The following is a 16013-nucleotide window of genomic DNA, read 5'->3' as shown; positions in this document are numbered from 1 at the left end:
TTGCCGCGCTCTAAATCAAGAGCGTAATAAGTGTCGCACATTTGTATGGTAAACCATACAAGCATGCAAAACTACATATCATATCAAAATAATAATAAAATTTAAAAATTTATTTAATCAATAATTTATTTAAATTAATCTTATAATAGTTCTAATGTGACATTAGTCAACGTGTGCTTAGCCACGGACTGAACGCAGAAGGCTATATGGCTAGCACTACTATTTGCTATTCGTTGCAACTGCTCCCTTACCATAGCACTTGTGTATGCCGTTCAATTGGGTGGCTGGAATTATGTCCGAGTCAAGCCAGGACCAATTTAGGCATCAGTCTGGGAACTTGCTAAGTTGGTCCAAGACTGCCGGCATTCGTCAGGCCAGAGCAAGCTCAACTTAATTGCGTCTGCCTCATATTTAGCCAAAATTTTAGTGCCTAAGGATCACCTTTTTTTGGTGAGGAAGAGAAAGAAAGAAGAATTTGATTGGATCGATCAGGAACATGTGATGTGTGACTTCAGTTGCTATGACAAAAAATGCGAGCAAAGCACCCTCTTTTTTGTATATGACGTTATGTACAATGTGATTTAAATTAACATAACAAAGGTGCTACCTTGCCAAATTCGTGGTCTTTTTTTTTTCCTTTCTTTTTTGTTGGAAAAAAAAATAAATTGGCGAAGTCTTTGATAGCCATATCAAATGAACTAGGACTTAATTCACCAGAATTCTAGAGATTAGGGGTATTTAGAAGAAGGTTGCCCCAATTGTATAGCCTGTTGTTTATGAGCTCTTTTTATCAAAAAAAAAAGAGAGAGGAAAAAACCCTAAGATATTCAGGTTCATAACCATGAATTCTAATGCACAACATGTTGTAGCACTTATGAAGCTCTGTCAATTTAGTATTGTACAGAAGAAAACGATCTTATAGAAGTTGATATGATCGAGTCAAACTGTTCATAGCAACACAACTTTCGAATATATGACATCTCATGGAATACCTTTCATTGTCACATTTTGAAGCTTCTTCCCAGAACTTGATTTCATATTCGCAGAATTTTTAATAAAGATATGGAGCATCCACCGGTTGAAGGAGAATACTCCTTTTTACGTGCCTCAATTAGTGGTCATTGGAAAGTGGAAAAGAAAAGCATATTCTTGTCGTCCCACAAAAGATAAAAACGAGAGCGTAGAACTAAAGCACTCACTTCCATATTGCCAGGGAAACCGCAGCTGAAGGATGACCACCTCAAGAAATTGGAGAGCTGGAAATGATGACGAAACCTCCTCTCCTGATCGCGATCGACGCTGGAACAGGAACTGCACCGTCTCCTGGCCTCTATACCCTCGGCGGGTAGGTTTACTCTCCATAATCTATCATTAGCACCAAAGATTTCTAACATCCCTCTGCCTTCTTTGATGAACATTGATTCCAGGATGAAGATGGGAGTTTGTATGCTCCTTGGAGATTGTTCGAGGAAAGAGTGAGGACTGGTCCCTATGCCTTAACGCGGTATGCACCATATTTATATATATACACACCCCATGACCGCAGTTATGGTGCTTTTCACCTTTAAGCTCTGTTTCAAGGTTTTAAATTTGAAAAACAGGAAAAACACACACTAAAAGTTGATAGCAATAAAGAGAGTTTATAAGAAGGATCTCCTTAATTAATCTATGATACCTCATATATAGCTACGAGTCTACGACCAAGTAAAAGTTATATACATACAGTTAATGAAATATGATGATTTAAATATCCATCTGACCCGCAAGCAATTTCCATCAGCTTTCCATTACAACCTCATTCGCCGAGACGGATCCTTATTATTCGTGGCGACGACGAGGATAGGGTGAACCCGAGGCTCCGACAATTCATACAAGACTCCCCGCCGCGGATCCGTGGGGAGTGGCATCTGGGGCCGGCCTCGGAGCCGGAGGACCCCGGCCTGAGCGAGGAGGAGTTCAAGAAAGCCATGAAAAAGATGAGGAGGCATATATATAACCCTCCCTACCCAAGGCGGAGGGCATGGAGGCGAGGCCTTTTCAGCAGCAGAAATAGCAATTTAGCTGCGAACGCAGAGGATGAGGACAAGGATGAAGGGAAGCATTGCACCATTTGCTTGGAGACCTTCGTACCCAAGGAGCAAGTCATGATGACTCCATGCAACCATATGTTCCATAATGACTGCTTGGTTCCATGGGTGAAGGGCCACGGCAAGTGTCCGGTCTGCAGGCACGTTTTCTGTGAGAGGAGGGAGACGGCGTTAGTACGCAGCGGCGGCACCAATAACAATTACTACGGCGGCGTAAATCATGGATACAGCAACGTAGGCCGCTCGGGTGGCGACGACGATTTGGCTGCGGACTTCATCTGGCTGTTGAGGGCGATGGAGGAGGCTCTCAATTGGATAACCTACTCGGTCCCCGATTCATATCGTTAGATGAGACGTGGCTTTCGTTTGTAAACATCGATCTTTCTCTACTTTGTAGCCTAAATCCTACTTGGGCATACAATAAAGTAGTGGTGGCCGCCCCTTATGGTGGTTAATTTCATGTATGGGCATGTATCATCCTGAGCCTCACAATGAAAAAAGGTAGAGAGAAAAAAAAATAAAAATAATACAAACACTACCTTAGAGAAATCTGTGTGCTTCACAAAAAAGCACATTATCTCTTGTAATGGAGCAAAAGAGTGCAAACGTTACCAAAGAAAGCTTTCACAGAGATTACCAACCCCTGCTGCACCTGACCCGCTATCCTCTACAACAGACGAAAGCAATTCGTGTTATCTCTTCATTGGCTTCTGTTGATATTTTTTAAAAAGAAATTACAATGAAAACGGAAAAGGATAGCACACTTGCATGCAGTGTTGAAGAATGAAAAGGCACAGGGACGACACCAGGTGGGACTTCTGGTTTAACTAGCACATATATGAGACTTTAGGACAAAACATAGTGGAATCTAGAAGATAGTGGAAAGGAGAGAGAGAGAGAGAGAGAAAAAAAAGGATCAAGAACTAAAAAATCTTATAGGATAAACGATTTGATATACACTAGGAAGAGAACAATCACAACTATTATCTTGCTAAAGGGCGCGGTCGGTGCAAATACTAAAAAATAATAATAACATGAAGCTATACAACTATTAAGTAAAAAGACTGATGTGTGTTGAATTGATTAGGCCTGTGGACCGAGGATCAGCTTATGCCTCGCCTCTCTAATCCCGCTGTTGGACAACTCGTCATTGGTATTCCATAGGATTCCCCATTTCATTTTAGGAATAGACTTTGTTCCTCAATCTAGAATAATCAAAATTTAATGGAAATCTATTGAAAAAAAAAGAACAATAAGGAGTTTTAAAACCAGTAGAACCTGAGAGAGCACATCAAAATTGTTTCATGGAAACTAATATCGAAGGATGAGGCTTTAATAGAAGGTCGATGAGATGCTCGAGTTATGATATCTTCCTTGGCTCATCTCATTGTAGATTGCAAATGGATGACAAACTATATGCATATGACAGATAAACATGAAACACCAAATTACCAAAAGGCCAACATAAGGTAACTAGCTCATAACAATGATATATTTACATCGTTTAGATAAAGCATACGAAGAAAACAAAATATTAATGAACCACCAAACTGAAACATTATTCATGTATTTTGCACCTGTCATCAACACCATGCAGGCTTATGAGGATCTGAATCACCACTGCTTTATCCTAACTTCCTCCTATTTGGATTCTCCGTCCGAAACATAAACTCCAAAATGAAGCATGACTCGTGTACTACAAGCACCACTCCAAATATTCTCTCATTTTGAGATACTCGAACCGGAACATAAATTTATGGCCTGCTGATTCTCATTTTGATAAAGCTTCGAAGATCAACAGTGTTGGAAGGTGGGCTGTCAATTGATCTGACAAGCTTGAGCTCAGATGACATTAAGCTTGAATCATGCTCGGCCGTAAAAGGATCAAAATATGCCATAGTTTAAACAATCATTGGATCTAATCCTGTCTGGATGCTCCCTCGATGGAGATTCAGATTGAAATTAATTTTGATGGAAATCTAGACTGACTACCGTAAACAGCATAGAAGCAAGAGTTTGTCATTAAGCACTTCGAGGTAGGCAGATCCATGCCTGACACTGTAACTTGTATGTTGAGTATATTGCAGGTAGAGAACTAAGAGAAGCTCATGTTGAGTATGTTGCAGGTAAAGAACTCAGAGAAGCTCATGTTGAAGGGGGTAAGGATGACCTTGGGTTCAGTAAGCATCAAGTTTGATGGAAAATTTTCCCCATAATACGTAGATTGAGATAATGGGGGAAGGCTCAGTAATGAGTTGATTCACATTGCTCAGCTATCAATTTGATGCTGAGGGAAGCAGCCAAACAGATACTAGCAATCATACATAGGCAAGGAAATTCCCTGCAGATTCGATGGCAACCAAGGGGCTGAAAACCCAGGGAAACATACTCTGAAATAAGAATTTCATGATGAACCTGGCAATTTGGTGTTAAACAGATATATATACAGCTTACACGAGGGCTGCATCAGTTCATTTCTCATATTAAATACATTCCAATAGGGATACCTTAACATGTGGAGACAGAACTATAGGAACATAAATATTGTGAGGGCCAAAACACTATAGATCACATGCATGTAAAAATTTGAATAGGTTTGGAGTTCTTAACAGAACTTGGCCTAGGGATTCCTACACCAAAATGGAAGACTTTGCCAAAGCTCTAACCTGAAAGAACTTACATGAGCTTGAGGTGTTCAGCTCAGAATATATTGTGACACCTTCTTATAAAGCATGAAAAAAATTAAGAGGTATGCATCAGCGAGTTATTTTATATAGTCTCGATTCAGGTTGAGCTCAAGCAGAAAACATCAGATACAGACTTTCCTTCGCCAATTTCTTCCCAAAATGATAAAAATAAGAGATATATTTGCAAACTTTAACATAAAAGAATATGGATTGCATTTTTCATTCTTTCACTTTTTGACGAATGTACAAAATTTCCTAAAATGACTGACATAACAAAGTCAAAAAAGAGAACTAAGTAATACATGTAAGACAACTGCAGCAATGCAGATATGTCTTATACATCATTGACACTAATTGGATATGAATGGGGAATTTACCTTGGAGATCTGGCACGAAGGCATCTTCCACATGTAACAAGCTTTAACAAAGAGCGTGGTCTCCGTGTCCTGACTCTTAGATTTGAGAGCTGAGGAGACAACTTATAAAGTGAATAGCAGGCTCATCATGAAAAGGGGAATACACACATAGACGTGCACATGCACACACATATTACAACTAGATCACATAACGAAAACTGCAACTTTTTTTTTGCATCCCTCACAAAAGGAATCTTTTAGAATTAACTTGCCTAATGATCAATAATACAAATGAATAATTATTCTTTCTATATTAGTTACTTGCACAAAGATATCAATTTGTCAACCATGGTAAAAACACATACACACATATATTACAACTAAACTACATAATGAAAACTACGCAACCTCTTATTTTCCGCGCAAAAAAGAATCTTTTAGAATTAATTTGCCTAAAGATCAAAAATATAAATGGATAATTATTCTTTCTACATTACTTACTTGCTCAAAGATATTAATTTATGTCAAGGACCATGGCAAGGTCCGCTGTACCGGTATCGGTCGGCGTACCGGTGGTGGCCCGGACCGATACGAACCGGTCCCATACCAGTCCAACCGGTCCCGTACCGGTCCGAACCGGTTCTCCAACAATAAATTACCAGTACCGCATTCCACGCTGATCTGGTACCGATCCCAGGCCGGACCGGTGCGTACCAGCCCGTAACGGCCGGTACGGACCGGTACGACAAACCATGGACCATGGTAACCATATCAGACACCAAATATTCATGTGAAGCACTGATATTCCAGGACAGTGGATTCTCTGTTACCAGGGTGGTGTTATCCGAAAGAAAAAGGCGCATACAACATCACCTTTGCTAGAGAATCTACACTCACATTTCAGTATCTGTCAAAATAAGTTGGAAAAGCCTTAATTATATAATTAGCTAGTTTCCTTCTTTATTAGGCGTGGAAAGATGCAGAAACATCGATGCCTATAAATTAACAAAAGAAAAAGAACAAGAGTTTCTCATGATCTTAGATAATGACAAAACATCAAGCCCAATTTAAACCAGGCATCCAGCAATTTAATGAAAATATCGACTTCTTGGTCAGGAAAGCTAGACTGCAGCTTATAATAGCAGGTGTGATCCGATGTTGTTTAAAACATTAACAGTAACAAGAAAGTAAGTTGTTGTTGTTGTTTATAATAAGCTAATCAGCCTGTGTTGATTATTAAAAAAATTAAATTCTAGGGAAGGCTATTACTATGCACACAAAAATGCAATAAATGATATTTCAGTGCAATACCTTTGCTTGAGTTATCCTGGAAGCTTTCCAGCAGAGTAAGCTTCGTGATCTGGGCTCCAGTCTCCTGTATAATTAGGGTAGCTATCAGTACAACCAAACAAGCTTATTTCTTAAAGCATAGTTGAGGTAATAAATTCACATAACGCTTCACACTCATAATGGAAATCTATAATATATTGTTCAGTAAACGTGTGGGCTGCATTCCTTCAAGTGCATGACATACTAGCATAGTTCCAAGTATAATATAAAAGCGCACCAAAAATTTTCACATAGAAGGATCAAACTCATGTTACAATTTAAATTCTTCCACTATTTGTTATGGAATGAATATTTACAAACATGATTAAATGTTGTCTACTATTTACTATTTTATAGAATGTTTGATTCTATGCATGTATTATTCACATAAGAGTGAGCATGTACGAACTCCTTATGTCATCAACTTGCTATTGGACATTTAATTTCGATTTAGCATGGCAGTATTCCAAAAAAAAATCAACATCTTTCACTTTATTATAATTATGAGAGCCAATCCTACTCCTAGTCCAGTGGTTTCCACACTTGAAGAAAAAGTTTAGGGCATATTGCTCAAATTATTGGCCCAGTACTGGATTTTATCTTTACCAGGCAAGATACCTAATATTTATAATGTTTTAGTACTTGCAGACTGGGTGGCGTTCAAGATCACACTGAACATCAAACTGAAAAGGACCCTGGTCAGTTAGGGATGCAAAGCAATCAAGCTGTTCATGAACAGTTTGGACACAGCTCAATATATTCTATTTCAGCTTCCCTCACCTTCAACCCACCCATTAGAAGCTATCAAACACCAATATTTAAATGCACATAATGAGTCATTCCTCTCCTATGTTCTAAGTATAGGGAGAAGTTCTGGTAAAAAACAAGAGGAAAAGACACAGGCAGACTGGAAAAACACCACGGATCCGAAGTAATGAATTGTATAAGGATTATGGGATGCTTGATGTGACAATCAGACTGAATGATACTAAGGCAAAAGAACAGAAAAGAACAATGCTGAACCTCAAGCAGATTAGGTAAGATTTGATTAAAGATCGGATCTGAGTATGTGACAATGTGGAGGAAGGTGTTAAGTTTTAGTGCCTCTCAAACATGTGCTTCAATCAAAGTCGAGGACTCGAGGCCCAGGAGTGAGAAATATGCAGCCTCATAAGTGGCTTTTTCTAGGTATAAGATAGAATTTTGTAATCTAAGCTGGATTTGATGGGTTGTACTAAACTTTATGTAGTTTTAAAAAGTTGGAGCTATAGTTTAAGTGAATGCTATGTGAGTATTCATTATGACGCCTCAATAATACTAAATAATCAATCTTTTCAAAGAATGACAAATGAAAATGATATGTGATTTTTGAAATTAAAACTTTTGATCTTTTTTTACTATATAACTTCCAATTATGTATGTCTTGGTTTATTTAATGAGTCCAAATAATGTAAAATTAACTATAACTAAATACTCACTTACAATTAGCCTTTCGGCTGTGTGGTGGTAATGGGTCAGGCCAGGTCAGATTTGACTTAACTCAAAAAACCCTTAACCTGGAACTCACATATTTATAATCAGTTGAAGAGAAAAATATCCATGCCCAACCCATTTGATTTATATGGACTGTACGAAACCTGCCAGCCCAATTACTGTTTTACTTGTCGGTTATATATGTTAAAACATGAAACAAGACCATCAAGCGGGAATGAGGTTCGGGAATCCAAATAATGTTTTTACCAAATTCAATACAAGTCAAAGGTAGATTTCTGACAGCTAAGCAGTCTCTCAAATGCAATGTTCTTTAAGAAATTTAAAATAAATAAACAGGAATTAAAAGGACCCATTCATGTCTAATAATATTAATATCAAATTCAGGACAACATTATCAGTAGTTCTTTTTTTCCCCGAATACAACAATTTGTTTGAGAGGATATCTGCATTTCCATGCAACAATTTCCAAGTTTCTTAATGAGCAAGATCCTTATCATATCTTAACTCCAAACATAGTGAAAGTCTGATAACATTTTCAGCACAAAGTAGATATTTTTGATTTCCTTAATGCTTTCTTATCCAACCATGAAATATTAATACAGAAGCTTTTAAAGCAAATTTGGTTTCCAATCCAAAAACAGATGCATATGGTAATTGTTCTTAATTTTTTCCTACAAATAACAAAACAACAAACGGAGCAATCATAAGATACCATAAATAAGAACTGCAATTCCAATACTTACAGGTTCTCTTGTTCAAGCTTTTCAGCAATTGATATTGCTTTGCGTCTAGACCACCCACCTCGCTGGGAACAACCTTCGGCCTGTTGAATGACATGTGCAAGGGATACTTTTCCTCTAACCAAGCTTTGTCTCCGATATTGTTCTTCACTTTGCCTACTTTTTGATAGAGGATTCAAGTTAGCTTGGTGCTGAGAAGACGAAGGTTCTTGAACCCATACACCTTCAAGTGCCTTTTCTGTAGGTCCTATAGTGTTATTGGTTAATTCAATGTTCCCATGCTCTAGAGGAGAAGCTCCTGTTTCAATTATTTCACCTTCAGCCATTACGTGGGGATCGGTGTGCAACCATCTACCTTGTCTAGAGCCTATCCCTTTAATACCATTTTCTTTTGGAAGCCTTCTTGTAAGTTTTTCAGACCCTGAATCAAGTGACCTCTGATTGGTGATTGACTGCCTCTTCATCATCTGAGAAGAACCATTCTCAGGAGCAGGCAAAATATGTTGATTTTGGACGTCTGAGTTCCCATCTTTCCTAGATTCACATCTGATTTCAAGTATTACGGCAGAAGAAAGTACAGATTCAAATGCTTGTAAAATCTGTCCTCTGAACTTCTCAGCTTTGGATTTGCTTCCGTCTGAGCTGAACAACAATTGCACAGTAGGGGCTGCCACTGGGAAAGCAGTAACATCAATAATTCAATTTTAAGCCATTAAGAGTGGATTTTTTTTTCACAGTAACTCAACATTCTTCATTTGGAACCAAGGTTGCCATTGCAAGATATATTCAAGAATGCTCATGGAGAGGCAGGAAGGACCACAAGCATTATGCGAGAAAAGATAACATAAAGCAAGGAAAATTTCAAGCTAATAAAACCCATTTTAAAATATTTCTACAGCTGGCAGACCTTTTAAATAACAACAATAATGGAAAATATTTCAGGATGTGTAGACTAGCTGCAATTCTCTTCTTTCAAATTATAATATCATAAACAAGTTCTATTTTTTTCTCCTTTTGGCAGAAAGGCCCAATAGGAAATGGACTACACAACCGGGGGAAAAACCCTCCCACAAATACCATTATCCCCCCCAAAAAACATGGTGAAGGTGGGATTTGAACCCAGGTCTACGATACAACCATCAGGAGACTTTTCCAGCTCAATAAGTTGGCAATTTCAAGCAAGTTTTACGATTTACTAAGAACAAAGACACAACTTCCGTGGAGGATAAGAAAGGAAATGGGGACTGAACAGATCAAATAACCTTAGCATGCAAGAAACTTTTCATAAACTATTGAAATATCAAGCCTCATACCAATTATTTCACGTCAAATTTACAAATTCTTCTTTGTTGTTCATTTCTTTTTACAGGCTATCTCTCCTGCCAGCAGCCTTCTCAATTATTTTCACAATTTTAAAAAACAGCTAGCATACAATATTCAAAGAGCATTTAGACAATTTAACTGCACGTATTATTTCTTTTCATGGAAATTGGACATGATAAGGACAAAGGCAGGCTACAGAAGCAACGTGGATTTAAAATCTTAACAGCATCTAGGCTGACTGACTTCAGCCTTCCTTCTGGATAGAAAAAATTGCCTCGGCATATCTGTTTCAATATTTTCACGTTATTTTCCAAAATTTTGTTCTAACTATATCCAAAGAACATATTGACTTATATCAGACTGTGATGTTTCCTGCTGTAGAACATACTAAGGTTAAATACAGAATATATGAACTTGCATGAATTTAAGAACTTACCAGTACCTAGGCTGACTGAAATTAGCCTTCCATCTTGATACAAAAATTGCCTAAGCATGTTTGATTGAACATTCTCAAGTACTGCTCGCCAGATCTTATCATTATCCTTGTTGGTTTTGCCATAATTATATTCTTCACCTGCTTTAGTAGCTCCACTGGACAGCATAAGACTGCGTGAAGTTTGCTCACCATGTCCTGTTCCACTGAGGTGATTACGAATCACCTTATTATTACCATGCACTGCAACGCTAACAACTCTGTAGCCATGATTTCCTGTTCCATTTCCTCTTGACAAGTCCCTGTCACAAATATGCATCTCATCCTGCTCATTAGTAAAATTCCTAGGTTTACCTCTGTCACGGTAGTTGTTTAGGACCAATGGGCTGTGGTTGAGACTAGTGTCTGCAGAAGAACTTGGCAGCATATATTGTTGATCTGGAGCAAGTTGAAGCAGAGCAGCTGTCAGCCAAGTCAATTTGTCATTTGACACCCTCAGCTGTTTTTCAGCTTCAGATAGCGTTTTCAAAGCCTGACGCAATTTTTCCATATCTTCCTTGGATACTAAAACAATCAAAATGTGAGATATAAATAAGTTGGGCAAAGCCTAGAAAATTACGAGACAATTGTAGTAGCATAGTAGCATATTTCAGAAATATGCTGTACTCTCGTATATCGAGATTTACTTCCAACAAAGTTAAGCAGAAGATGAAACTCAATAATAGATAAAAAAAATAACCTAGTATTTGTAATGATTTTGAAATATAAAGGTTGAAGCAAAAAGAATTTTAACTCACAGGTGAGTCGGCGAAAAAACTTTCTGCGTAGTCTTTCTCGTGTAAATATGTAACTACCGGCAAGGATATCAGTAATAACTGTAGCAAGTTGTGACATTAATGCCAGCGGCTCCACTCCAGTTTCCATTATCTCTCTTAAGGTCTTCACAGTGTTCACGGTGTCTGCAGATAATGCCAAATCAAGCAGATCCACCAATTTTTCATCAGACACCAAACCAACCTGGGAAATGAGCAAATAACAATGAGAATTGTTTATGTCAGATAGTGCAAATCTGAACTGACTTCTAGAAGTTAAGATTTTACTACAGCAGACTAATGCATTAAATTCCTTCATTACCAATTAAAGTGATCTATACACAGCTCTGATGCCTGAACTACAGAATCCTAGTGTCCAAATGTGCCACAAAGAGCCAGTGGTTACTTCATCACTCCCCTAACTCCAGCAGCAGTTAAAATTATGAAGATTGAGTACCCAAAATTCCCATGTGGGTGTGTCACCACTATATACATGAATTATGCATCCTTAAAAACAGTAGGATTGAAAATTAATCTTTAGAACTGCATATGACACAACATATGATTGCTAAGCTATAGATGGTGTCTTATTTTCACAATAACCGCATTTGCAGCTGGAATTCAAAATGCAATTGCAAATCTGTCCTTAGTTCCAAATCTTTGTTTCCTCATCATTCAAAATCAGCCAAATATGATTCTCTTTGAAACTTTTGAAAATTTAAATATTGATTTATTTAAGTCTCTTGAAATTTTAGTGAGAGGCATGTTCAAGTTCAATGAAATCTATTTTGAGTTTAGAAATGCAGATGATGAAAAATTCCAGACCAGTTCCAGAAATATACTAATTAAACATTTAAATTGTGAAATTCAATCAAGAAAATTGAGAAAATAGGAATAGTGAATAACTTACAAGCTCCTGAACAAGAGAAAGAGAAATTCTTTGTCCAAGCAAACTCAGCTGATCAAGGGTCATCTCAGCATCTCTTAAGGATCCATCTGATCGCGATGCTATGAGTTTCAAGGCATCCTTGTCAATTTCTAAGCCTTCGCTGGTTGAAATCCACTGCAAGGTAGAGATGATATCGGAGTCTTTCAGTTTTGGAAAAAAGAACTTCTGGCATCTGGATATGATTATATGAGGCAAATGGTCAAGATTCGATCTGACAAGGATAAAAACCACGTGCCTGGGTGCTCGGTCAATGATCCTTGAGATGACATTCCATGAATTAGGGGGCAAGGTATCACAGTCATCAACAATGAACACTCTATACTGAGATGACAATGGTGATAGCATCACATTGTCAAGGACATCCACAATGCTCTCAAAGTTGAAGTTACCAACTGGCCCCACTTCCAGCACATTTCGACTCTTACCCAAATTATGTGAGATGCAGGAAGCACAGGCATCACAAGGTTTTGGATGCTCCATGGATTGGCAATTCAAAGCTTTTGCAAATACACGAGCGCAAGATGTCTTCCCTGTCCCATGAGGTCCATAGAAGACATAAATTAACCCAACTTTTTTTCTTAAAACAGCATTAGAAAGAGCCTGCACAACCAAGTTTTGACCCACGAGATCTTTGAAGGTTCTTGGCATGTATTTCTGGGTCAGGCTTCGATGCCTGCCATGGCGGCACCCTCTAAATTTTTGCTGATTACCTGACCGTGCTTCAGATGCAAGGTCAGAGTCTTCATGTCTTAGGCTGTGATTAGAAAAAATTCCAAGTTCTCCTGAATAATCCTGCGTCAAATAAGGATTGACATCACTATCCTGAGATCCTGATGCCTCAACTAGTAATAGTTGCGCCTCTGAATCAGAGCTTGTTGATGAACTTAAATGATCAGGTGCAATTTGAGGCATATTTGAAGTATTCCCTCGTCTTTGTCCAACAGGGCCTTCAGCTTTTCTCAGCCTTGAATCAGATAGCCCACAGGACAAACTCCTTCCTGCCATATCTAGAAACGTTCTACCTCTATGATGAATCCTTGACCAATTCCATGGAATCCCACATACATGTCTTGGCGCCCGAGCAAATTCTAGCTCAGCATCCTCTTCTGGTCCTTCCCCTGTGTAGCCCTTCTGGTGCATGGATACTTGAGCTAGCGATTGAGCGCCGGAAGACATATTATTTTGAGTTCCCATGCTTCTCGAATTAGTAGAACCACGAGCTTTTCTCATGCCTCTGAACCTACGCCTCTTCCCGCTTTTCAACCCATTACAGTGGCCATAACTGCTTGCTTCTGGCTCCTCATGGATTATCTCTTCACCCGTGTGGATCCTATTTCGGCTTAAGTGAGGAGGATTCCTCCTCTCATTGTCTGTATGACCTGCAACCTCCTCCAACTGTTCCGAAAGAGTCATGAGACGAGCAGCACGCCCATGGGCAACCCTCTGGGAAATCCTCTTGTCCTTTGCCTCCACCTTCTGTGGCAAGTCCAGAGGAGGATTCTCGCTTCCATGTGAAATATCGCTCTTCCGACTCTTTCTGCTGTGCTCTTCCCCTTTACTTATTTCAGCATCCATATCTCCTCCTGCAATGTTGTGGCCGCTGCTTGAATCTGCAGCAGCAACTTTTGATGTTGCAACACCTGCAGCCAGCGGTGAGCTTGCAGACAACCGTCCAGCCTCCCTTCGCCCATCAGCACCTATAGATCTTCTTCCACTCTGCACTGCACCATCCTTTGCCGGTCTCTTAGGGTAGCTGCCAAAAGTGGAAGGGGAAAACCATGACGGAGGACTGGTGGAGGGATCTCTAAGCGATCTTGACTTCTGAAGAACAATGAGATCCCTCATAAGGGATCTCTCGGCTGGGTTGGGGCTGTGGTGGTGCATGTGGTTCTTCAAGTGGATGCAATTGGTCAGATGAACGTGGTAGCGGAGATGATCACTAATGGCGCCATACTCATCCTTGAGATGATTACTGATAGCACTGCTGTCATCTTTAAGAAAATTGCCGCGTACCGCCCTGGTCATGACCAAAACCTAATCGGGTCTTCAAGCAGCAATAACAGAAACAAATCACCCGAAGAAAGGCATAAATTGCTGTTTCAAGCCTCCAAATTGCCATCTTTTGCCTCGATAAAGACAATGCCAAACCAAGGCATGCATTTCATCTCATTCTATTCCACCAATGCCCACGAAATCAAATCCCACATGCCTTACCCCCTTTCAGAAAAGACACGATATGACACGGCATTAATTCAATCCCTGACATCTTAAACTTGAAACAGGCACCAAAAAACAATTTAAACTCAAAAAGTTCAATAAAAACCAGATATCATCATAAAGACTCTGGAAGAACTCAAGCTCCATCAAAAGAAAAGCCAACGAGAAAAAAGAAAAAAGAAAACTTCTTTTTTTCCATATGGCCAAAAGATTCAACAAAGAAAAAAAAAACAAGAAACAAACTCGCTTGAAGACGAAATCGAGGGCACCCTCAAGAGCTACTCAAAATACCACTAAACCAGAAGTATCGGATCCAAAATCCGATTATCCTGCAAAATAAACCCCGGAAAAGATCTCAAAATCGCAACTCTGCATCCGCTTCCTGTTCCAAGAATTGAAACCTAAAACCTCCATCGTTTCGGATAACTCGAAAGCCAAGAAGCATCAAAACCGAGAGAGGAAGAGACTCATGCAAGAACAAGAGCAGAGCCACTCACCAGAAAAGATAAATCGCATGCTTCGCACCCTCCGCCCACCGAGCGGATCTCGATCCCTCGGCCGCTCTATCCTTCTCTCTTTCGAAGCTCCATATGATGTCGCTGGACGATTTCCTCCATTGATAGATGGATATCTAGAGAGAGAACGGGAGGTGGGGTAACTGGGGTTCCCGTGCCCGGTGTACTTGCAGGCGGCCCTTTCGCCCGGGGGGCGTACCATTGCCCCAGAATAGGGTTTTTAGTAGGTTTCACTAATATATTTCTCCGTTAATCATTTCCTTATGAAATACATATACATCTCCGAGGTTTTAAGGAGCAATCTGGCCGTCCGATCGATGCGGCCTTCTGTTTGATTTGATGTCCTTGCGCCGTACTGGAGACTTTTGTGTGCTTTGGACGGTCCTGATTGAAGGGGATCTTTTGGGATTTGGAGAATATATTAATTCTAGGCAAGATTAGGAGTAATTAAGGGGGGAGGGGTTGCTGTCGCAATCATTGGAAGCAGCATCGCCACGAGGGATAACGACAACGAGGGTGGCGCGACGCACGTGCTTCGGTCCGGAGGCTGCCGGTATGGGGGGAACACGTGGCTGGTAGGAAGGGTACTTTTGGTAATTTATGTCAAGAAGATTGATTAGGAGCCGTCGGATCAATGATTGACCGTTGGATGGGAGGGAGGGGAGGGGAGAGTGTGAGAAGGGGAACAAAAATTTTATACGTTATTGTCATACGGTTAATTCGTGGTGGGTGTTAGGGAAGAAGGGACCCACACATCCGACCTATAACGGTCAAAAACGATGAGTTGGAAAAGGATGTGACGGGCCCTGAAGATGTCGACACGACGGGACCACACGTATCAATAATGGAATGGATGGATTTCATGGGGATATTGTAAATATCCGTACTGAAAATAAGAAGCTTGGATATATCTTAGGGTTTGATGCTTTGGAAGATGAGTTTTAATTTTCAGTTACCAAGCTGGAGCAATTATTTTTTGAAAAAAAAATATACGCATGAAGGATTAAACAATTAATTTTTAAAATTTTATTTTTTAAAAAATATTGTTCCTGTAGAGAAAAAATAAAAAAA

At 39.5% G+C, this 16013-nt stretch overlaps 1 protein-coding gene across 6 annotated transcripts; it reads right to left on the bottom strand.

The window, feature by feature from the left end:
* Positions 1-2012: 2012 nt before the first annotated feature.
* On the bottom strand, positions 2013-15159 carry LOC103708968 (protein STICHEL-like 3). Of its 6 annotated transcripts, none has more exons than XM_039131156.1 (8): positions 14925-15159; positions 12172-14427; positions 11247-11466; positions 10453-11013; positions 8697-9366; positions 6442-6505; positions 5152-5240; positions 2013-2236 (listed from the first exon to the last, which is right to left on the bottom strand). In XM_039131156.1, the coding sequence occupies exons 2-8, from the start codon at positions 14233-14235 to the stop codon at positions 2143-2145; spliced, it is 3762 nt and encodes a 1253-aa protein (XP_038987084.1). In that variant the 5' UTR covers positions 14236-14427; positions 14925-15159; the 3' UTR covers positions 2013-2142. The 6 variants fall into 6 exon arrangements, with proteins under 6 accessions (XP_038987084.1, XP_038987087.1, XP_038987085.1 ...); XM_039131159.1 differs by having other exon boundaries at positions 8697-9360; XM_039131157.1 differs by having other exon boundaries at positions 12172-14809; positions 14925-15151.
* Between the last annotated feature and the right edge of the window lie 854 nt (positions 15160-16013).

Source organism: Phoenix dactylifera, chromosome 11 (genome assembly GCF_009389715.1).
Source record: "Phoenix dactylifera cultivar Barhee BC4 chromosome 11, palm_55x_up_171113_PBpolish2nd_filt_p, whole genome shotgun sequence".
In the NCBI taxonomy this organism is placed as follows: Eukaryota; Viridiplantae; Streptophyta; class Magnoliopsida; order Arecales; family Arecaceae; genus Phoenix; species Phoenix dactylifera.
This window is presented reverse-complemented; position numbering and strand designations above follow the sequence as displayed.

Coding starts and splice junctions, on each gene's coding strand:
- LOC103708968 (XM_039131156.1), bottom strand. CDS start 14,235: ATGACCAGGGCGGTACGCGGCAATTTTCTTAAAGATGACAGCAGTGCT. Junction 11,467..12,171: donor TTTCTCTTGTTCAGGAGCTT/GTAAGTTATTCA, acceptor CTCATTTCCCAG/GTTGGTTTGGTGTCTGATGA. Junction 6,506..8,696: donor AAGCTTGAACAAGAGAACCT/GTAAGTATTGGA, acceptor CTAATTATACAG/GAGACTGGAGCCCAGATCAC.